A 24,380-nucleotide genomic window follows, 5' to 3' on the forward strand; every position below is an offset into this window, starting at 1 on the left:
ATAACAATGGCCACAGTCCCAGAATGGATAGGGGCAGTGTTAGGAATTATTCAGATGATACTGATGTCCCAACCCTGACCATTGTGTTCGTTTATTTACTCATTGCTTCAACAAATATTTCTGAAGCAACTATTTAATGTTATATGCCTTTTACTAGGTGCAGGGGATTCAGCAATGAGAAAGTTGTGGTTCCTGATCTTAAACTTCATCCATTATTATTTTCCTATATTTGACACTGTGACAACATTGCAACAGATTTCCCCAAATCAGAAGCAATATCAGATATGAAGTGAGAGAAAGGAAAGTGATGGTGATCCGAGTCTTAGGGTGCTCTACTGTACCTCAAATCCCTTCTTCAGCCCTGAGCAAACACTGGTTTCTGCTTCAGCTGACACAGTGACAGGCAGATATGAAACCAGCAACTTTCGGTCATCATCATTGTTAATTTGGTGTAGCTGGGCTCTGATCTCCCCTTTGCTATGAAAACTGGCAATGCCCACAAAGGTATGAATCTCAACAATCTGCATCAAGTAAAATTCTGCTGCTTGTTGCAGTTGAAGGAGTCTGTCAGCCTATGTTTCAAAAAGGAAAAAAGAAAGATAATAACATTTGGTTGGTAGACAAAAGTATGACTTAGTAATTCAATTAGCAAATATCTCTGCTAATTTTTTAGAGATGTCAGATTATGATTTTTTGAGTTGTAAAGATTGATATGATGCTAGAATATTGTTTGATGTTGCAGGCTCAAAAATGAATGTTTTTCAGGGAGGGTGGTGTGATTTGGAACTCTGCCCCCAAGATGCTGTTCATACTTAACCATTCCCTGCTGCTGCTGCTGCTGCTGCTAAGTCGCTTCAGTCATGTCTGACTCTGTGCGACCCCATAGATGGCAGCCCACCAGGCTCCGCCGTCCCTGGGATTCTCCAGGCAAGAACACTGGAGTGGGTTGCCATTTCCTTCTCCAATGCATGAAAGTGAAAAGTGAAAGTGAAGTTGCTCAGTCGTGTCCGACACTTAGCGACCTCATGGACTGCAGCCTACCAGGCTCCTCTGTCCATGGGATTTGCCAGGCAAGAGTACTGGAGTGGGGTGCCATTGCCACATATATCCACTGTTTCTCTCCTATCCGAATTCAAAGATCTGTAGAGCCAATAGAGACTTGGTTTGTAATTTCTTCTTTGAAAATTCATCCTGAGTAAGAGGAAACATTGCAAAGACCTTACAGTAGAGAGGAACAGCAGTCAGGTATCTATTCTAGCACTACCCTCTGTTACCATGTTTATCTTAGACTGGGCATCCCATCTGTAAATTGGAGGAATTAATATTCTTTCCTACTTATTAAAATGAATTACCATAAGGATCAACTAAGATATGTATATGACAATAGTTGCACCTTGAAATACTAAGTATAAAGTAATACTAATATTACTGACTGCGTTTGGGCAGGTGATGCTAGTGATAAACTCATTAGGGTCACTTGTCTTGGAGGCTGCAGGAGCAACAAGCCGAGCTTCAGAGACCACCTGTTCCATTATGATTCTGGTCTCTGTCTCCAAACGACACATCTCCCTTAACATCTGGACCTGCTTTTCACACTGCTTAGGAATACCACTAATTTAACATCCCATAGGTGTTTCAAAATCTACACACATTGAATTCATTGCCCTCCTTCCCAAATATTGTTTCTTTCAATATTGAGAGGTAAACTGGTAGAGTGGAGAAAACAAGGACTCCTAATATGCCTTCAACTTTTACTAATAGTGTGACCATAGAGAAATTACTTATCCTTTTTAGCTGCAGTTTCTTATCTGTGAAATGGATACATAGTAAGCATTCTGTAAATAGTAGCTATTGGTAATATCGTAGTCATGACCCCTACTTCTACCTAGTGAAGCCAGAAACTTGAAGCTCTCTTTTATTACTCTTGTGTTACCAGCCTCCATATCTGAGTGGGTATCCATTCCTTTCTCCAGGGGATCTTCCCAGCCCAGGGATCAAACCCAGATTTCCAAAACAACTGATCCAGAGAATGCAAGAGGATAAACTCTTCCTTAAAGTATTCAATACTATAATAAAATAACAGTTGCCACTTATAAACCAAAAACTTCATATCAACTATCTCATTATCCTCTCAACAGTCCTATGAAGTAGTTAGCAGTGTTCTGGTAAATGTTATAAAATGGCTTGCTGGTCAAAAGAGAGAGGGGGGAAAATCCTGGGTTTGTTGCAGTTTCTGTGGGGTAAAATATTCCCACTGTGACTGGTATAAGTTGTCAATCTAATGTCACTGAGTGCACAGTTGGGAAGAGATATGCAGGAGCAGACACAGAGATAGGATAGACCAGAAAGAACCTCAAGAGCCTATATCTGGGATCAGCAGACATTTTCTATAAAGGATCTGATAGTAAACATTTTAGGCTGGGTGGGACATATATTCCCTTCAGCAACTACTTAACTCTGCTATTTTAGTACTAAAGCAGCCATGGATAATATGTAAACAAATGAGTGTTGCTGTCATCCAATAAAATTGTAGTATGGATGCTAAAATTTGAATTTCATATAATTTTCATGTGTCTACCTAATAAACCCATTCTTAATTTGTAGGCAATGCAAAGCGGTAGAAATAATAGAAAAATAATTAGGAACTAATGAATTTTGAGCATTTATTATGCTTATTTCAATATTTTATTTAATTATAAGTCTACATAGTTTAATTTTTAATAATGGCTGCATTTACAACTTGCAAATTTCTTAAAAATTTAACAGTTGACTCCTGTGAGTCAGTATGAACTGGCTCTGTCCCAACAATGAAATAGGTATTATTGTCTCTGTTTTACCAGTTGAGAAAACTGAGCTTCCAGAGAGGTTATTTGGTCTTGATTACACAGACAGTAAGTGAAGGAGCCAGGACTCAAAGCACATCTGCCTGATTCCAGAGACAAAACCTCTAATGGGCTTCCCTGATAGCTCAGTTGGTAAAGAATCTGCCTGTAATGCAGGAGACCCCAGTTTGATTCCTGGGTCAGAAAGATTCACTGGAGAAGGGACAGGCTACCCATCCCAGTATTCTTGGGCTTCCCTTGTGGCTTAGCTGGTAAAGAATTTGCCTGCAATGTGGGAACCCTGGGTACGATCCCTGGGTTGGGAAGTGCCCTGGAGAAAGGAAAGGCTACCCACTCCAGTATTCTGGCCTGGAGAATTCCATGGACTGTATAGTTCATGGGGCCGCAAAGAGTCAGACACAACTGAGCAACTTTCATTTTCAAATGTCTAATACTGCCTAGGAATTATGGAGCTTTGGAGAGTGGGTTTCTGGAAGGCTGCTAGATTAGAGATGACTGAGATATGGTTCTCTGTACACAATGACATAGAAAATACACATGTAGCGGATATGCACATTTAACTCCAAACTCAGTCAGTTGCCTCAGGAAGGGTGTTTACCAGTGAGTGGAATGTGGTCAAAAAGGAGCCTTCAGTATGTCAGAGTTTTGTAGAGGGTTTTTGTTGGAAAATATTGCAATTAATAGCAAAAATAAGGGCTGGAAATTACTTGTGCATTTTATTTATCTGCAGTATCTCAATTTCTGGGCCACATTCTGAATCTGTTTCTCTCATGCGCAAGAAGAGATGATGCCCATAAATACTCCAAATGCTTGCCCTCACCTTTCCTTGCCCTTACCCTCTGAAAAGAAAAGAAATTAAAAACTGATAGAAAAAAGGGATGAATGGTTTATAACCATCTTGGTCCAGATGTTACCTCTGCCATCTTGCTGGACACATCCAACACTAAACAGACCACTCTGTCCCCAGCCTGCACAAGAGAGAAAGTGGGAGGAGGCGGAAGCCCCGTCCCGTTCACGGGAAGACTGTTACTAAAGTCGTCAGAGTCTGTGATTATATCCCAGACACTTCTGAGGCTGCACATTTGGTTCTGTTTGTTTGGAGCTTCTTGGTTGTGGGTACTTGCATTACAGAATTCAACCACCTAGAAAAAGAACAAAGTGAAAATACTTAGAAAATAAAAATACTCCTCTCATACTAGACATACTTCTCATTCTCAGACAACTAAAAGTAAAAGGAAAGGTAAGCTGAAACAAGAGAAATCAGAAGTGCTACAGCAATGTCCATCTTTACCTCAAGAATGCCATTTCAAAAACAAACCTTGACACCCTTTGCTTCAAACACTGGCACCCTTGAGGTATTGTGATCAATCTCTATTAAATTTTATTTGCCCTTAGATAACAGAGAGAGTAGACCATGTATAAATAACTTAGTCTTAAAAAAAATAAAATCCAATTCTCATTCCTTAGCATGATAATGTGTTAAAGAAATCACCCCAGGAGATGTTATCTTGGTCAGCTATTCCTTGAAATCATATTTAATAACCACTGCATCTCTATCTATTGATCAGTAAACATATATCAAGCTAGTTCAAATACTGATCTATGTAAGAATAAGATAAGGAGAAAAGCAACTGAAATCTATTTCCTGATCTTCCCCTCATTTGGAGATATGGTCATAATTCATATAAAAATACTAAGCCTATGGCAGCACCCTTTTAAAGGCATGATTTGCATTCGAAAGTAATGTGTTATCTACTTCCCAGGGGCTATATTCCTATGAAGAGTAAATGCTTTCTGCTAATAGAGCCATGGAAGCTTAGAGCTAAAATTAGAAATCTTATAGACTCTCTAATCTTGAGTTTAAATTCTTAGAAAATAAGCTAAAGTTTCAAAAAGTTAACCATTGCATAAAGACACAAGTTTCTTAGTAGGATGGGAAGACAAGATAGAACCTGTTTGTTGTTTGTTTTTAACTCTTTATATTTCATGACTATGGTTAGGAGATGGTGAAACTTTTCTGATGATATTAATGAGTAGGGCTTTTAAATGATCACAGAGACAGTACTAGCCATAAACAATGTGGATTAAATAACATGGAATTAGCTTGGCTTGAGATATTGAACCTTTAAATTTAAACCATAATGAATTAGATAAGAAATATGAAAAGTCACCTTAAAGTTACAGACTGACTCTTAGCCTTGGCTAAAATTGGACTTGAAGGGAAAAAAAACCTATCTGAAAAAATGAATGTGTCAATCCAAGGAACACTGGGGTCAGCCACAGAGACAGAACACCTCACCGGCACACTGCCCATAGTGTTCCCAGCCTGTGGGAGAGGAAGTGACCCACAGAGATGATGAAGCTGGGAAAATGTATCAGGTTATGAAGGCTGATGGAACTGAATCTCGGAATCTCCTAACTCCCTCCTTTCTGATTTCACACTCTCAAAGCCAAAGCAGGCCTCTGGGTGGAATTTGGCTGTTCCATGATGGTCCCTTCAAATAGAAAATGAACTGGCTAGAAGACGCAAGTGTCAGATCTCTATGGCAGAGTACTCTTTTTAAAGAATATTACAAATGTGTTCTGGATTCCTACACAAGTTGCTTGTCAGTTAGTGGGGAATACTGACAAGACTGAGTTTTTGAACCTATAAAGCTAAGGGTTAGTTGACTTCCCTTGGTAACAACAGACTTTTCTTTTTAAGTTCTAGAATATACAAAATGAGGGAAAGAGAATTAGGGAATTCCATGTAAATAAAAATGGTTTTCTACCTCAAATGTGAAAAATATAATCATGAATTACATCTCTGTCATTAACCCCTGGTATACTTTCCCATGAAAGGATACAGGAGAAGCACTATACAAGAAATTTTTTGAAGACTCCTGGATTCTCCTTGTTAAACCATCTTCCTTGGAGAGTAAATAATCACTTTTATAAAGGAATCTGTTTTTACTGATTACCTTGGACTGTGTGTGTGGGGTGAGGGGGATGCTGAGGTGTTTTTTTTTTTTAATCTGTAAAGTAAAAACTAGATTAACTCTAAGGTTCCCCAAGATTTAAAATGTAGTGAATCTTAATTGCCTTTTTGTTTAAATGCTTAAAACATATCAGTCTGTCTTGGGAAAAGGTGGTGTATTGTAGGAGTTTGTTATTCTAAGATCATACTTACAGAAGATAAACTTTGCATGAACATAATCGATGAAGTTGCATTTTGAGTGCTATTGTATATAAACATGCATCCTTCTTGGAAAATCTTGCTAATAATACAATTTTCTTGAGGGCAGGGACCTTTCTCACATACAAAAATGCCTGCAATGTCAGATGAACACCTAAAGTAGTAAGAGAAATTGGTTTTATAAAAACTTATGTTTCTTTTTCATTGGTTCATAAAATAATTTGTTTTAAGGATTGTAGATTGCTAGATACACATAAAACGTTTTTAAAACTATTAAGAAAGGTCATTAATTTATAAATGCACTCCACTTTATTTTCAAGCATTTGATTCTCATGAGAAGCTCTGTTTTGCCAAGGGCTTTACCAGCTAAACAAGGTCAAAGCAAAAGCTACTAAGAAATCCCCATGAACTTTTGGAGGCCCTAGGAAAGCATGAGTGGTGATATCCTGAATCAGGGGCTTCTTTGAGCTCATTTCCATTGGACATCAGAGGAAGAAGAGGGTGAACAGGTAATGATGATAAAGGATTCCTTCTTAATTTAACAGTCTCAATACTGCTGATGGGATGAAAAACCTATAACTTTCAGGAGAAGAATCAGTATCTACCAAAGTTACAACTAAAATTACCCTATGACCTGGTAATTGTTAGAAGCTGTTCAATAGATACACAGATCTACCTATATAAAATGGAAATAATATATATAATATATATATCATTATGACCTGTAGTAATAACAAATACTGTGAAGTGAAGTCGCTCAGTTGTGTCCAACTCTTTGCGACCCCACAGACAGTAACCAGCCAGGCTCCTCTGTCTATGGGATTTTCCAGGCAAGAATACTGGAATGGGTTGCCATTTCCTTCTCCAGAGGATCTTCCTGACCCAGTGGTTGAACCCAGGTCTCCTGCATTGCAGGTAGACTCTTTACCATCTGAGTCACCAGGGAAGGTCATATATGTGTATCATTACAACCTGTAGTAATAACAGACATTGTGAACAACTCATTTGTTTAACAATAAGGGCCTGGTTGAAAAATTATGGTATATCATACAGTGGAACACTATGCAATTAAAAGAAAAAAGTGAAGAAAATATTATGTTAATATTTGTTATATTAGATTATATTATATTAGAAATATGTGTTAATATTTATTTCAATTTTCCTAAAAAAAACACAAATAAGGTGACCTAGAGGGGATGAAAAGAGAATAGGGTGAAGAGAGTGGTGGGAGCATGATATATAAGAGTATAACTTTTTATATTGTTTTGATATTTGATCACATAAATATTTACAAATTTTTAAAAATACAATAAAATTTCAAAATTGTCAATTAAGTTTTAGCTGCCATGTTAAACTAATTTAGAATAAAAAAATACACAATGAATTTTAAACATGTGAAAAATCACTGACCTTGTTACTTCAATTTGACTTTGCCCATTTATGTAGAAGGGTTTCTCATTGTTATATTCATCAAACACACCCCAACGGAAATGGGCCCATTCATGAACAAACACTCTGCCTGTGGAAGAGAGAATTTTTGTTTTGAGTTCCTAAAATTTCAGCAATGGACCTTGCTAATCATTGACGATATAGCATCAGCTGACTATATATACTCATTCTGTATGGTTGAAGTGTAATTCTTCCTTCCACTTTCCTCTTCCCCACCCCATTCCCATCTCCTGCTTTATTCCCACCACCACAAAAAAAGGAGCATAAAAATATATGCAGAGTACATCATGAGAAACGCTGGGCTGGAAGAAGCACAAGCTGGAATCAAGATTGCTGGGAGAAATATCAATAACCTCAGATATGCAGATGACACCACCCTTATGGCAGAAAGTGAAGAAGAAATAAAAAGCCTCTTGATGAAAGTGAAAGAGGAGAAGTGAAAAAGTTGGCTTAAAGCTCAACATTCAGAAAACGAAGATCATGGCATCCAGTCCCATCACTTCATGGCAAATAGATGGAGAAAGAGTGGAAACAGTGTCAGACTTTATTTTTGGGGACTCCAAAATCAATGCAGGTGGTGACTGCAGCCATGAAATTAAAAGATGCTTACTCCTTGGAAGAAAAGTTTTGCCCAACCTAGATAGCATATTGAAAAGCAGAGACATTACTTTGCCAACAAAGGTCCATCTAGTCAAGGCTATGGTTTTTCCAGTGGTCATGTATGGATGTGAGAATTGGACTATAAAGAAAGCTGAGCACCGAAGAATTGATGCTTTTGAACTGTGGTGTTGGAGAAGACTCTTGAGAGTCCCTTGGACTGCAAGGAGATCCAACCAGTCCATTCTAAAGGAGATCATCCCTGGGATTTCTTTGGAAGGAATGATGCTAAAGCTGAAACTCCAATACTCTGCGCACCTCATGCAAAGAGTTGACTCATTGGAAAAGACTCTGATGCTGGGAGGGATTGGGGGCAGGAGGAGAAGGGGATGACAGAGAATGAGATGGCTGGATGGCATCACGGACTCGATGGACATTAGTCTGAGTGAACTCCGGGAGTTGGTGATGGACAGGGAGGCCTGGCGTGCTGCAATTCATGGGGTCTCAAAGAGTCGGACACGACTGAGTAACTGAACTGAACTGAACTGAAAAATACATTTAGTGTTGTAAGTGTAAACCAGTGATTTACCTGTTGCACACCTGTTAGAAAGTAGTGAGGAATCACATATCCTCTCGTTTCCCTAGTGAAGCTGCCTAACAGATTTCTGTTTAGCTTCATACATGCCTATAAGTTCAGGATTTGGGGAAAGGAAAAAAAAAAAAAACCATAGGGACTGAATGTTTTAATTTAATGGACTGAATTTTTATGTCCCTCCCAAATTCATATGTCAAAATCCTGACCCCAAATGTGAAAGTGTTAAAAGGTAAGGCCTTTGGGAGTAATTATTAGATCATTAGGTTGGAGCCCTAATAAATGGGATGAGTGCTCTTATCAAAAGACCCTAGAGAGTTCCCTTCTTTCTGCCATGAGAGGACACAGAAAGAAGATGCCTGTCTGTGAACCAGGAAGTAGGCCAGTTCTGCTGGTGCCTGGATCCTGGACTTCCAGTCTCCAGAACTGTGAGAAATTTCTGCTGTGAGTAAGCCTCTCAGTCTATGATATTTTGTTATAGCCAAACAAGCAAAATGGACTAAGACACCAAACAAGCAAATAAAGCTTTCCCATTTTTCAGTCTGTTTTATCCAGGCATGCCTGCTGCTTTTTTTTTCCTATAGATAATTCTGTCTGGAGCAAAAATTAAAACCCTTGGGCCAGGGAGGGAGGAAGGAGCCAAAAGAATCATAGAACCTCCTCACCAGGTTGGATGGTCCTTTCTCTTTCATTATATCCCTGATTCTCCATGTTTAGCTCCAACTCTTACTCATGAAAATCCTCATCGTCAGCATCAAGTCCTTTATAAGTTTCTCTCTACCTCTCTAAATCTTGCATTTCTTTCAATGTTCAGCAAAAACCTGACTTCTCTAGAATTTTCCAGATTAAGTCCCCTCCCAAAGTACACTTTCTTTACTGAATACTTTTAAGATCTGGGAAGGCAGGAAATGTTTGCTGAATTGACTCAGGTTGTGACCTATTGTGCAATTTTGGGACCTTGGGACAAATGAAGGGAGGGGAACAGTCTAAAGCCGAAAGTGTTAAGGAAAAGTTTCTGCCTACTCATGGAATTTAGAAGTGCTGGTGAAGTCATATATTTGTACAGAGATTATCAGTACCTTATAGTTACCAGGAAAAAAAGGCCTTTTTTAAATAAAGCGTTTTATAAAGTGTGTTTTACGGGGTGCGTGGCTCTACTTCCTGCTAGTTATACAGAGGATAATAAAATCTGTTTGGATTTAAGCGGGGGTAAAAGTGAAAATAACATTTGAATGGCACTACTGTACATCAATTAAACGCAAAATTTAAGAACTGAAAAGCTAGCCCTCGACTTGCTGAATTTTTTCTCACCACGGTTTCTTTCTCAGATCGCATCCACTAAACGCTGGTCTCCAGACCCACGACACTGACTTCTCTGTCACACTCCAGTCGTCCTTCTCCACACAGTCCAGGCCTTTCCAAGCACAGTCCAGCGTTCCTCACACTCAGTCACCTAGATTCAGACTTGTGGATTTCCCCTTTAAACTGCTGTCTTTTACTTCTGACAAAAACCTAATGTATTCCTTAATGCTGCTGCCCACACACACACCCGTTGCCTTTCACTCTGGAGCAGTTCTGATCTCTGTTTCATATTTTTCCACTCTCTGGACTATCCTTACTTAGAGTCTTTAGGATTAAATAAAACAACACTTAAAAGGCAAATAGCCCAGCACTTGGCACAGAGAAAATTTTCTGGTTCTCATTACTATCTTCTTTGTCCTTGCCTTTCCACTGCTTCCAATCTTACTCAAGTCTCATGGCCTCATGCTTGGACTTCTAGTTATTCTCTCGATAATCCAGTGTCTTCTTCACTGAGAATCCAGACTATTCACACAGCCACATTCAGCTTCTGAAAACACTGCTTGGATGGTTTCATTCCTGTGCTTGTAAACCTTCAGTGGTGATTCCTTAATCTGGGCATTCGAGGCTCTCCATTACCTACGCCATGTGCATTTCAGCATTTTCTCCCACTATTCACTGCCCATGATCTCTGCACCATCAGTGGGGACTACTGCTTCCTTCTCTCAAATACGCCCTGGGTTCTTCTGCTGCCACAGCTTTATTCATACTCTTCCCGCTCTTCTCTCCCTTCTTTCCATTCATCAAAATGATATTCAACCTTAAAGATCCTCTTGTGAGAGGATCTCTAGCTCAAATGCTCAACATGCTTTCCCTCTTTGCTGAATTCTTAAACTGCTCCCTGTCTGGGCTACTAATCTGGTGCTTAACCCTTTCTGGCTCACTTTGATTCTCATCTTTTTTATGGGCATGTGGCCTATCTTCTCATCCAAATGGTAAGTCTCAGACAGGTTTCAAGTTCTCTGAATCCCTTTCAGCACTGAGCACAATATTATAAATAGTGCTGTCCATTGTCTGTTTCTTGATTGATCACACTTACCTCGTGATCCATAGCCAGCTGTTAAGCCATCATTTAGTAGAAATTCAGATGTAAGATGAATATACTTTCCCTCTTTTCCACATCCTCTATATTGCAAGGTGTATGGATCATCACCATGGGCCCCATACCAGTCAGTTACTATGACATTTGCCTAAATTAAAAGAAATGCCTTGTAATACCATGTATCTTGACTGTGATATTGGTGACACAAATATCTACATTTGTTAAAACACATTGAACTGTACATTTAAGATATGTGCATTTTTCCTGTGCGGTTTATATCCCAATTTAAAAACAGATTTTTTAAAACATATGCCTTTAGATGGAGTTTAGAATGAATTCACAACTAAATGTCAACACCAATATCTGTCACTTTCAAAAATGTGTACATTTTAAAAACTTAACAGATTTCCATGAAACTTCATTACTGTCATTTGATGTACTCATTTTCCAGATTAAAATTTTCTCAAAAGTCAACATGATAAAATTCTGATATTATATACACTGTAAAATGTAATTTAAATATTCAAAGAAATGTTAAGAGCATTTATACATCATTTAGAGCTGTACTGTGAAATGTTATAGCCTTTTCTGAACAACTTTCTGTAGGTTGATCCCTTGTCCCTTTATTCCCTTAACCAATCAGATCAACAAAACAATTTTTCTGTTGAAGTTATATTTCATATTGTACCCTGACCATTTCAATTACTATTTATAAAACATATTATTTTAAGTTGGAAACAAAAGTATCTATTCCAATAACCATCTAGAGAACACAGTTTTATGTACATTGTTCATTTTTAGGAAGAAAGATAACACATTGTTTCAAGACTTGCTCTTAGACGTTGTCTGGAGACTTGTTCTTAGAAGTTGAGTATCTGGTTAATTTCTTTAAAGCTGATTTTGGAACAATAGATTTAATATAATCCTATAAGTGTATGGGCTTCCTTTGTGGCTCAGCTGGTAAAGAAACTGCCTGCAGTATGGGAGACCTGGGTTGGGAAGATCCCCTGGAGAAGGGAACGGCTACCTACCAGTATTCTGGACAGGAGAATTCCATGGACTGTATAGTCCATGGGGTGGCAAAGAGTCAGACACAATTGAGTGGCTTTCAGTTTCATAGATGTGTGTATATATATATATATATATATATGTCTATATATATATATGTAATGATCACTATAAAAGTACTACATGTGTACTGCTGTGTGTGTGGGGTGTGTGTGTGTGTGTGTCTATGTACACACCACTGAGGAATAATGGAAGGTAATGTTTTCATTTTCCGTATTTCTACATTTCTTTTTTGCAATAAGCATGAATTATTTTTATAATAATTAACATTTATTTTTAGAAAGGTAAGAATTCAGGCCAAGGACTTTTCAAGGCAACACCTGTGAAAGAGCTACAGTCTTGCCCTAGAAGAGTCTTCACAAAGATAAAACCTCATTTCTATGTCCGGAAAGTTGTCCTGAAGCAACAAGGGAAGAGTGCTCTGCACTGAATGGAATACTCAGGCTGTTTGGGGTTATATTCTACTTATAGGCCATAGTTGGTTTTTAGCTACTTTTCCTAACCCTCTCCCCGCCCTCTGCTTCCTACCTACACTAGACTGTGGATTCACAAGGACAGGAGCAATATTGCTTTTCCTTGTGTCCTCTGTCATGCCTCACGTGCCTCCTGTATATAATGATTATTCTCTAAGTGCTTGCTTGGTTAACATTAGGAGATTAAAAGAATTGGTATCTAGCAGATATATGATTCAGTGATTCTTTCCTTCAATCTTTCTGTTCAGTCATCTTTGCTTTAGTTATTTATTTGTCTTCTCCATTAGGATAAGAAGCACCACCTGATTTTGTTGTTGGTTAAAGCCAATACTTTTTTGTCCCACTAAAGGCCAAAGTGATTAACAACATCTGTGTAAGGTAACTGGTGACAACATGCTGCTGCTAAGTCGCTTCAGTCATGTCCGACTCTGTGCGACCCCACGGACGGCAGCCCACCAGGCTCCCCCGTCCCTGGGATTCTCCAGCCAAGACCACTGGAGTGGGTTGCCATTTCCTTCTCCAATGCATGAAAGTGAAAAGTGAAAGGGAAGTCAGAGTCGTGTCCAGCTCTCAGCGACCTCATGGACTGCAGCCTACCAGGCTCCTCCGTCCATGGGATTTTCCAGGCAAGAGTACTGGAGTGGGGCGCCATTTCCTTCTCCAGCATAGCTTAGAGCAAAAAGCATAGGTTTTGGAATCAAATAGGCATGAATTCAAATTGCTCCTTAATTTACCAGCTGTTTGACTTGGGATAAAATCCTTACTATATTTGAGCCCCATTTTCCTAATTTTCGATAACAGCAACTAACAGCAACAATTTTAGGTGTGACTGAGAACCAAGCAATATATATATTATGTAATTAAGCAGTTATATGGAATATGTAGGAATGTATACTATATAATATAATACACCAACAATATAATAATATAATGTTATATTGTAATAATTATACATATATGTGTATATATATATACATATAATGTCTGGCATTTGAAGTGAAGTAAAGTGAAAGTCACTTAGTCATGTCCGACTCTTTGTGATCCCATGGAATATACAGTCCATGGAATTCTCTAGGCCAGAATACTGGAGTGGGTGGCTGTCCTGTTCTCCTCGAGATCTTCCCAACCCAGGGATCGAACCCAGGTCTCCCACATTGCATGTGGATTCTTTGCCAACTGAGACACAATAATATAATAATACACCAAAATTTAATAATATTATATTAATATTGTAATAATTATATATATGTAGAATGTCTGGCATTTAATTGAAGTTTAATAAACAGTATCTCTCTTCTTAGTTTATCCCAGTGCCTCTGTCTCTCTTATCTCCATGGCCAAGCATCAAATGCTTTCATTTGCTATAAATAAAATAATTTTAAGAGCCCCTTTAACTTTTTTAGGACACTGGAATGCCTATAAAGATTGCTATTAATATATTATTCGGTTACTGAGGAATAAATTTCAAAAAGGAGCTAAGAATTAAAACAGCCTTAGGAAAATTCATGCCAAGTGACACAAATAAGGAAAAGGGGAAATTACTGTAATCCAGCCCTTCTATTTGAGCTGTCATTACAGATTTTGAACCCACCCCATTGCTGACACCCTAAGCTGTGTCCTCAACGCCTCTGCTCCTGCCCTTTCTGGTAGCTGCTAGGACTCTTTTCACAGTAATCTCAAATAGTCATTTGCCAAATTTATTTAACATTTATTTGTAGCTTGTTCCCAGTATGCACCAGACATGACCATGGATGTTTATAATTTTCAGCTTACAAGAGTCCTTGAAGCTTAAGTTCTTTTTCTTTTTTTTTTTGGTTGGGGAAGAAAAGGTAGCCATGCCTCTTACGCTGCTTTCTTTCTTGCCTCTCTCAACATACTTCTCGAAATCAGTGACCTGGACTTGGGCTAATGTGAAATTCTATGAATTTGCGCTCTTGTGGGATAGGAAAGTCCAATTTTTATGTGTGAGTGGCTTAGGCTTCTGTGTGGACACGCATGTTTATTGCTCCTGACAGGGTGGGAAATGAGGATGCTCATAGTTGGAATTGTTCCCTTTCCATCTCATACTCAGAATAAAACTAGTTCTTGGTCCTTAACCAAGAATTTCAGAATGCAAGGACCCTGTAAGTTAAAAAGTGAAAGAGACCATCTGTGAGGCTGCTTGGACAATGGCATTTTGCTTATTTTTTACTTCATAATTTTCACTTATTACATGTATGTATTTTCATACATTTTGTGCATAACAATCTTTTCAGTAGTATTATTTGTGTATTAATATCAATGATTTGTTATTGCCTAAAGTTTGAACTCATTATATTGTATTTTCTTCTTCAGTTGAATTCATTTAATGAAATCCTGAATTCTTACCTTTTCGTATGATTCTTGTTTTACTTTGCTGTAATTACCAGCTTTCCATGTGGCAGGTATTAAAATCTTTACATTTCTGAAAAACACTCTTCTCTTGGTAGCATTGAATAGGTAAAAAGAAGCTTCGGTTATCATTTCCTATAACCAAATAAAAGAAAAGCTTATATTATCACTGTGAATTCTTAATGTTTTGGTTTTCTAGTTATACTTGAATAAGTAGTAACAAAAATAATGAAAATATTTTGAAGGAATGCATTTCTTTTAGAGACAACATTAGATTTGGGGAAAACTTGGAAGCAAAATAAATAAACTTCAAATGCTTATCTGAGAATTTAGGACGTTAACTGTGTGTCTCGGCTTGCCCATATAATTTTCCCAATTTTGTAAAAGAAAGGCTTTCACAAAGCTTTCTAAGCTTGCACCGAACAAATCTTTTTCATGTCATACCTGTGGGCATGTCCAAGACCTCGCCTTATGACAATACTAATTTCATTAAAGCAATACCAAGGGAGACTCAGGTAATGGAGCTGTGAGCCTACCTTACCATACTAAGGTGAAAATAGTCAAGTTACCTCACAGGACATTCAGGTGAAAGGAACGTTGCTCTTTGGCGCTCCATCCAGACTCTTTCTGTCTGAAAATTCCCACCCTCAGGATGGAATTCAGCAACATGATTTTAATAAGCGCAATCGTGCTTCTTCATCAGCCAAGCATCTGGTCTTTGTTGCCACAATAGGTTATTTTTGGAGTTTCTGCCCCCAAAACGGTTAAGTCATTAAACACAAAAGCTAAAATTAGTAGTAACCAACAATAGATAGAAGGGGGCTAGGTAAACAGTATGTAAGCTGAGACTACACAGAATTAGGTGAATGAGTTGGCTTGGCTGTAATTATAATTTTTGTTGCTATCTTTGAGAAACACCCCTTTCCTCTGCTGCTCAAATACAAACTAGGCAGGGTTGTTAATTCCGTAAAGAAGGCTAAAGGTCTATATGAATAAGATGATGGTTTCAGTTTCATAAACACCACTCACCTTAATGTTTGGGATGAGGTTCTGATCCTCAGATACCTGAGGATTGACTGCAACAAGTAATCCATCGTACCCATTGTCTCGAAGCTGCAGTCCAGCTCCCAGGAAGAGGAATTCTGGACTTAAGGCCACCAGGAGAGTCACAAATTTCAGGCTGCAAACAGGACCTTCACTGTCCCTGTGGGTCATGTTGAGAAAAACCTCCGATTCAGTCACACTGGTCCTGCCAGGTACATTGTGCCAAGTTGTTAATGGCGAAGCAGATAATTTCTTCCTGAACTTGGAAGGGCTTAGAGTCTGTGATGAAGGAGGTGCCTTCTTTGCAAAATCTAGGGTGGATCTAAATGAGACCTGTCTCTGCAAGTCCTTTTTCTCTAGGCGATGCCACACTTGCCTGTTCTATGGCTGGGCTTCCTCCTGAATCATAGTTGGGCAAGAAATCTTCCACCCCTTACTTATTTTATGTCTTCTCAAAAGGAATAGGAAAATAAGGCAAAGGGAGCTTCAAAGAAGGAGGGCTGGCTGGCTGGGAATCAGAGAATCTGGGTTTTTCCATCCACTTTTACTAGACACACAGAGATCTGTTTTTCTCTCTTCATCTTTGAAAACCTCCTCCATCACTCAGAGCAACTACTTCCCTATGGCTCTCAGGTAATTTTTTGTTTGATGGAAGATTCCTTTGTCTGCTTATTTTGAAGACTCGAAAATCCATCCTGCAACCCTCTCCCTGAGGCCCTTAGATCAGCTGATGACTGGAGGGAAAGGATCGGATATCCCCCAGGGAGAGCCAAGTGCCAGGAATTGCATGCCTGTGCAGGCCACAGAGGCCGTTCCTTCTGTCCTTGCTGCCTTTTCTCTCTGGATCAAGGAAAAGAATGGATTTCTGTTTTAGCAACTCTCTCCTGAGAGCAAGGTTGTGCCTCAGTCAACCTTCCACTTCTCCAATAGCTCTCACAGGATCTGGAGGATAGTAGGCCTCACAAATATTTTGTAAGTGATTAATGTTACCTGATAATTATATAATGCTGTAGAGTTTACAAGTAAACCCACTTAAATTTCAATTCCCTAGAATAGGTATAACTTTTACGACTATTTTTCAACAAAGACAATGGGTATCAGACAGATTATGAAAATTAGTCAATGGGGAAGGGAGCTAACTTTTATTGTGTGCTGGGTTTTATCATTTCTATTTTATTGGTTACAAAACTGAGGCTCAGAAAATCTCAATAACTTGTTCAAAGCTGTGTGAGTATTATTACAGGGTTAGTATGAGACCAACTGACTGTAGGTTCCAGGGTTTTTCTACTGAACCATGTCTCTATGTTCTCAAGAAACTAGGAATGAAGTGTTAAGAGCTGAAATGTTGAGGGATATTGAAGGGAATTTGTCTCTTACTGTCCTTCTGTCTGTAAACTTCCCTCCCACCGCTTCTCGCCTGCTTTTCCTACAAATTCCTTTACTGTCCTGGGAGCCTGAGCTGAGCTCTCTACCCCCTAAAATCCTCTCTTCCACTGTCAGTGCGTCAGGCACCTCCCCTTTGAAGCATGATCATGGCTACAGTGCCACATTCATACTGTCTTATCGGCTGCCTGCTTCCCGTTGAGGGGCTTATGACAGAGGGACCCTGCCTGTTTTTCTCACTACCACCTTAGGATCTAATTCAGTAAATACTCAATAAATATTGGTTGAATAAATGAATGAACAGAGTCAGAGAAGTAAAGTAAAAGCAGAATAAGAAGCAGCCCTGGATTATAGTGTGAAAATAATCTCCCCAACTTTGAAAGTGCCTCTTCCAGAAGAGATGTTGCTCTTCTGCTCTGGAAATGTTTCCCTCTTGACTCCTCCTGAAAGACGTTGCCTGGGTTTTGGTGCTCTCTCGGGGGTTCTGGAGAACGAATGTCGCTGGTCACCACGTGGCTACCAGAGTTGCTCATGCTACAGCTCAGAGGTCAGTTTAGCTGCTTTGTCTTCTGGGGCTGATACACAGCCATGGTTTTTTCCTCTCACTCATGCTGTGTCTGAGTGGAAGCTACAAGTCATGGCAACTTCAAAGGCTTTGCCTGGAACTGTGACTCATTGATTGCAACAATGCACTTTATTTTCAGCTTTCCCTGGCATTTAATTTTCTTTTACTAATCCCTTATGCTTTCAAGAAAGACATTATTCCCATCAGCAGAGCAATATACTAAAAAATTAAATGCATAAGCCACATCATGACAGTAGCTTTTTTGCCACAATTAGGGAAGTTTCTTCTTACCACTGTGCACACTTATGTAAGTTGTTCACTGGCTAAGGTGGGAGCTGAGGGCTGACATCCAGCTCTGTCTCTACTTGTTCAACAGTTACAATGGCTCCCTTAGAACGGAGGGGTGGAGAATGTTGGCTACAGAGTGCATGCAACTTTATAAAGAACAATAATAAGTGAACAGTTTTATCCAACTTCACCTGGGTTAAAACCTGAAAAACACAGTCAGATTTTGCTCACCTTGGGCTGAGAGTCCAGGCATGACATCCACTCCTGTCTATCTGCTTTTTGATTCCTTGGTTCTGGAACCTAATCCCTAGGTCTGGCCGCTTGGCAGGATTCCACTCTCATCACCTGCCTCTTCAGATTCCTGGTCCCTGGTCTTTTTTTTTTTTTTTTTTAAACTGTGTCTTGGGAGTCATATTCACTCCTGAAAGCCTTTTCCCATCGCCTCTGTTCTGACCTACCTAAGAACACTTTCTGTTCTCAGCAACCAGACCTGGGGCCAGGCTGGCTGAGTATCTCTTCTTCCTACCTTCTCTTCTGACCGTGCTGACTCTACAGGAGACAACACTAAAGAGGTGGCAAATCCTGACTTGACTAAGTGACTTAGAGTCATTCCTGAGCAGTGTCCACTTCCGATAAAGTGTGAGACCTTGTCAACAACAACAAAAACCCAGATTATCCTTTCGTTCAAAAAAAGTCTCTGCTCCTATAGATTTTTTTTTTTTTGCTCCTATAGATTTTATGATGTTTGAGAACTGAAACAAACCTGAAGTGAAGAAAAATGGGAGTACAATGTTTAAGCATTTATTTCAACGTTATATAAATTTTAGGATTCTACTGTTTTTATCTGTTTTCAAGAAAATAAGAGTTATTCAGTTTCGGTAACTGGAGAATCTAAAGCACATTTTTGTTCATCGTCTAAATCTACAGTTCAGGCTGATCCCAGAAGGCCTCTCTTTTTTTTCATGGAATCTTCAGGTAAAGACCCATAATCAAAGTAAGTTAAACATGCAGTCAGGAGGTCTGAGATCTTGGGGAGTCCCAAAAAGCTTTGAATAATTTTCTCTCAGGCTTTTGTTTCAGCTTGTCAGCAATCCCATTTAGAAGAGGAAAATATCATCTTTTGTGTGTCTTGGCTACCAAGCTTATGGGCCACTTCAGTTTTGCAGTATTTTTGCAAAGAGTCGGACAAACCTGAGAAACTGAACAGTAACTCCACCCTCACGGTGGCAATAATGAAGATGATTTTGTGCACAAGAAAACCCTCCAGAATTTGCCCAAATGAATGGAAACAAGAACTACTTTTAATGATAATCCAAGCTAGTGATAAAGAATCTGCTTGCCAATGCAAAAGACTAAAAGATGTGGGTTCGATCCCTGGGTTGGGAAGATCCCCTGGAGGAGGGCATGGCAACCCACTCCAGCATTCTTGCCTAGAGAATCTCATGGACAGAGGAGTGTGGCAGACTATGGTCCATAGGTTCAGGAAGAGTTAGTCACGACTGAGCAACTGAGCACACAGCACGGAAAATGTGAGAAAGGTATGGAATATTTCTCATTTGCAAAACATTCTATAAAGTTGCTTTCTATAAAATATTGTTCTATTATGTACCAGGTAGTGTATAGTATCATGCTATGTATAAGATATTACTACCATTATTTTTTTCAGAGAAGAAAAAAGAGAAAGAAAAAATGTAGGGGAAATTATTTTGAAAGATGAAAAATAACCAGAGAGACTCAGAACAAAAAGCAGAAGTAGAAGTATAAAATCTTGACTCTGTTCTTCCCTAGTTTCCGTTTCTATTTTCTTCCTGGTCTGATTCTGTCCTCAATACCTCTGGGAAGCGCTGGGCTCTGCCAGACTCCTTGACTTTCCCATTCCCACCAACAGGGGGCAGCAGATTTTTCGGTTTCCCTTCTCTCCTGATGCTGCTTCTACTACTCCATGTAACCCCACCAGACTGTCTGACAAAGAACGAGAATCAACTCTAACCAGATCTGGAAATGGGGGGATTAGGGCTCCCCCTTCTGTTTTTGGAGTATAGGTACGTGGGGCTCTGAATCCCCAGGCAAAACTCTCAGCAAACAAAATTAGCCTGCACAGCCTTCTAGAGCAGACCAAAAGATACTTGGCATAGTGCTTTCCAAATTTAAATATTCCTGAGAATTACCTGTTCAAATGCAGATTCCAAGTCTGGAGGTCAAGGTAAGGTCTATATTCTGCACTTTTATTCAGCTCTCAGGTGATGCTGAGGCTGCTGGTCCTTGGGCCACACTTCGTGCTTACACTCCTTACACTAGAAGGAGGTAGTCTGTGTAGTCTTTCTATGTATATATATATATAACTATTTAATTCTTATGGGAAAGGCCTGTGTTTTCTTCAGAACTCAGGAAAAAAATATTGCATTAACTATGGATTTTTGAGGTAACACCATTGTTTATTCTTTGTAAAGAAATAACTACTAAGTACAAGGTTGAAAGTAACAACATCAACACAGATAGGTTGGTTTAATAGCTTATGCAGTGAATGGCGAATTGTGCCACCAGATTCGTGGTCTCCAAAGAAGAAGATTTAACTCCTGGACCAAAGACAATCTCAGTCACTCAGAGCTTTGTGTAGATTTTATTTAAAGAGAAAGTGACAGAAAAAGCTTCTGATATAGACATCAGAAGGGGGAAGGAGAGTACCCACCTCGCTAGTTTAAGCCAGGCCTCATATACTTCTCAACTCGATGTTGAAAATAGATAAAAAGAATACCTCAAGGTTGTAAGAAGTCCATCAAACCCTTTCCCAAGGCATACATCCCGAGATAACTTTGGCACAAGATTAGCCAAGGAGAACAGTTCTGGGCAACTGACTCTGGGTGAGATATACTGTTGCTGTGTAATCAGGGCTACCTCTTGAGAAACAGGTTCCCAGGCAAGATGTGTTAGAATTATAATCATTAACATAGAGCCTAAGAAAAGCATTTCTGTGCGTCAGACATTGTGCTGTGTGATCATTAGCTTCTAAAGAAAGGCCAGTTCTCGGGCAAGATACGTTGTTGCACGAGGCATAAGGAAAGTATGGGGGAGAATGTTCATCTCCTCCTTAAAGGGCCTTGGACTGCCTGCCTACGCTTTGACTCTTTCATTCCTCCCGGTTTCTTTTAGCAGAATGTGGTTGCCAGGGAAAGGCGCAGAGAAAGCTTTCTGTAACTTCTTCCTGCTGGTAAGGGGCACAGACCCCAAGTTGTTGAGGCAACATATTCTCCTTACCCTCATATTGAGGATCTCTGATCCAGGGGCCCCAAGTAATAGCTGGAGGAGGCTGTGGCAATCGTAGGAGTTTGAACAACCATTTGTAACTTAAATGCCTCAAGCCGTGTAGATACAAAATTCATTATACAGTTACACATATAAGGAGCAAACAGCAAGAATAAGATGATTACAATTATTACAGTTGAGATAGTTTTCCACCAAGGAGAGCTTGTAGATCAAAATTGTATCTGTGATGGGAGTCGAGCGTCAGGGGAGTCCACTTTGAAGCGTGGCCAGAAGCGCTGCATCACCTTTGCTTTGTCTGGGAAGCCCCAGTCCCCTTTAGAAAGAACAGACTAGACAAGTAGATTAAAAAGGCAGAGACCAATAATCAGTAAAAGAATTATTGTAGTTAGCGGTCCAAGCAAGAGTAAGAATCAGGTCACATTTGGTAGTAACTTTGATCCTGGTCTAGACAGAGTCAACTCTTGGGCTGCCCTGTTTATAAGAATGGAGCCATCTGGCATGTTCATACACATTTTGAATGTAGGTATAACAAACCCAGTTAGAAGTAGTTGAAAGAGTGACAACCTGAATCTTAACAAACAAAGTAAATCTTACCATTTCTTTTTAGAAGAATGAGTATGAACCCCAATGTAGACAGCTGTTTTAGGGAGACTTATAGCCAGGTGGCCAGCTGTCTAAGTTTGTCCAGGTAGGCTTTAGCCTCTTATTGTGGTATTAACATATAAGCCAAAGTAGTTGTCACCATTAACAATTTCAGTGTTTTTCTAGGTATGAGAAGCTGCAAGAATTTGGGCTCAAGAAATCTTTACCTGAAAATATCTAACTATCTGAAGGCCTGTTTTGTCCATTTTTTTCAGAGCACAGAGTGAGTGTCTAATTTCTGATTTTCACCCTGAATTCCATTCAGCGGATGTTGAAGGTCAGCAGCTGTAGCGCCCATGATTTAATCTTTGTAGAGGCAGATGGCAAGTGCCAGTTTCCAGTCACAGGGCCCCTTTAAGGCCATGAGTTTGCCCCTGGTTCGGAGGGCATTTCATGACCATCTTGTCCCACAGTGCTGGGAAGGCTCATTCCCAGGTCAGTTTCCAGTCACAGGGCCCCTTTAAGGCCATGAGTTTGCCCATGGTTCGGAGGGTATTTCATGACCATCTTGTCCCACTGTGCTGGGAAGGCTCATTCCCAGGTCTGTTGAAGATTTCACTGATAGGTGCTGTTACTCGGCTAGGCCCTGTGAGTGGCAAAAGTCTCTGGACCACACCTGTCTCACTAGTCTGTTGGTCCAGGAAAACATTCCCTCTTGTTGCTTCTTCTCATACACAGAGTCACACCATTGTAATTATGAATTTCATATGGAACTGTACATCATCATTATTATCAGTGGCCCAGTCACACACTTGATAATGTAAGGGACAACACTTTTCAACAAGCAGTATAGAAAACAATTTAGTTAGTAGTAATAGTCAAGGCTATGGTTTTTCCAGTGGTCATATATGGCTGTGAGAGTTGGACTATAAAGAAAGCTGAGTGCAGAAGAATTGATGTTTTTGAACTATGGTCTTGGAGAAGACTCTTGAGAGTCCCTTGAACTGCAAGGAGATCCAACCAGTCCATCCTAAAGGAGATCAATCAGTCCTGGGTGTTCATTGGAGGGACTGATGTTGAAGCTGCAACTCCAGTACTTTGGCCACCTGATGCAAAGAGCTGACTCATTGGAAAAGACCCTGATGCTGGGAAAGATTGAGGGCATGAGGAGAAGGGGACGACAGAGGATGAGATGGTTGGATGGCATCACTGACTCAATGGACATGGTTTTGGGTGGACTCCAGGAGTTGGTGATCGACAGGGAGGCCTGGTATGCTGCGGTTCACGGGGTCGCAAAGAGTCGGACATGACTGAGCGACTGAATTGGACTGAACTGAATAGTAAAATCATCAGAGCTTAAGTCAAGAACTTCCATTAGGTATAGCCCAGTGACATCTCCAGGTCATCTGAGTTAGTTTGTTAAATGACTCTGGCCTGTTGTTAATCTCCTGGTTGTAGATCCTGGAGCATCTGCTGCTGCTGCTGCTGCTGCTAAGTCACGTCAGTCATGTCAGACTCTGTGTGACCCTGTAGACGGCAGCCCACCAGGCTCCCCCAACCCTGGGATTCTCCAGGCAAGAACACTGGAATGGGTTGCCATTTCCTTCTCCAGTGCATGAAAGTGAAAAGTGAAACTGAAGTCACTCAGTTGTGTCCGACTCTTCGTGACCCCATGGACTACAGCCCACCAGGCTCCTCTGTCCATGGGAGTTTCCAAGCAAGAGTATTGGGGTGGGTTGGCAGTGCCTTCTCTGAGCATCTGATCCTTATTCAAAGACTGATTACTGAGATAAGCTTTAGAAAAAAACTCAGAATGCCTTTTGTAATAATTAAACCACTTGCTAATATAACATAACCACAAGGAACTGTCTCAGAAGTGAATCTTAGTATATACAGACCTTAATTAACAAAACTAGAACTTAATATTCATTGGAACACATAATGGCTGCCATAGGCCTGACATCAGTTGGGTGCATTTTTCTTTTAGAGCTTCCCAGTATATTTGGATGTTTATATCTGATAAGGCTCCAAGTTCTGGAGAGATGAGGCAGAGAGAAAAAAGGTATAATTTTACCAATTGGTGTAAATCACTAAATTGTTTTAAACCATTAGTAACTTGAGGAGAAGAGTTTCTTTATATCTTTAAACAAAGATTAGAAGCCAGTAATATGTCAGACAAAAAGTTATGAAAATTGCAATCATATTTTGCCGGGGTCCAGCCCCGGTGGATCCAGGGAATTCGAAGGGTGGACGGCGTTGGCATGGAAAGACTTGCTTATTTATTAA

At 39.8% G+C, this 24,380-nt stretch overlaps 1 protein-coding gene across 1 annotated transcript in view; it reads right to left on the minus strand.

Annotated features, from left to right (window-relative positions):
* The window catches only part of CLCA2 (chloride channel accessory 2), a 75,212-nt gene that overhangs the window by 25,800 nt on the left and 25,032 nt on the right, over nt 1–24,380 (minus strand). The window contains exons 3-9 of the mRNA XM_068961179.1: nt 15,998–16,217; nt 14,966–15,103; nt 11,055–11,205; nt 7,429–7,537; nt 6,013–6,172; nt 3,758–3,985; nt 342–572 (exon numbers count right to left, since the gene is read on the minus strand). Of these exons, the coding sequence (XP_068817280.1) occupies nt 342–572; nt 3,758–3,985; nt 6,013–6,172; nt 7,429–7,537; nt 11,055–11,205; nt 14,966–15,103; nt 15,998–16,217 (1,237 nt within the window). The remainder of the gene's footprint in view (nt 1–341; nt 573–3,757; nt 3,986–6,012; nt 6,173–7,428; nt 7,538–11,054; nt 11,206–14,965; nt 15,104–15,997; nt 16,218–24,380) is intronic.

Source organism: Capricornis sumatraensis, chromosome 2, assembly GCF_032405125.1.
Source record: "Capricornis sumatraensis isolate serow.1 chromosome 2, serow.2, whole genome shotgun sequence".
NCBI classification, from domain to species: Eukaryota; Metazoa; Chordata; class Mammalia; order Artiodactyla; family Bovidae; genus Capricornis; species Capricornis sumatraensis.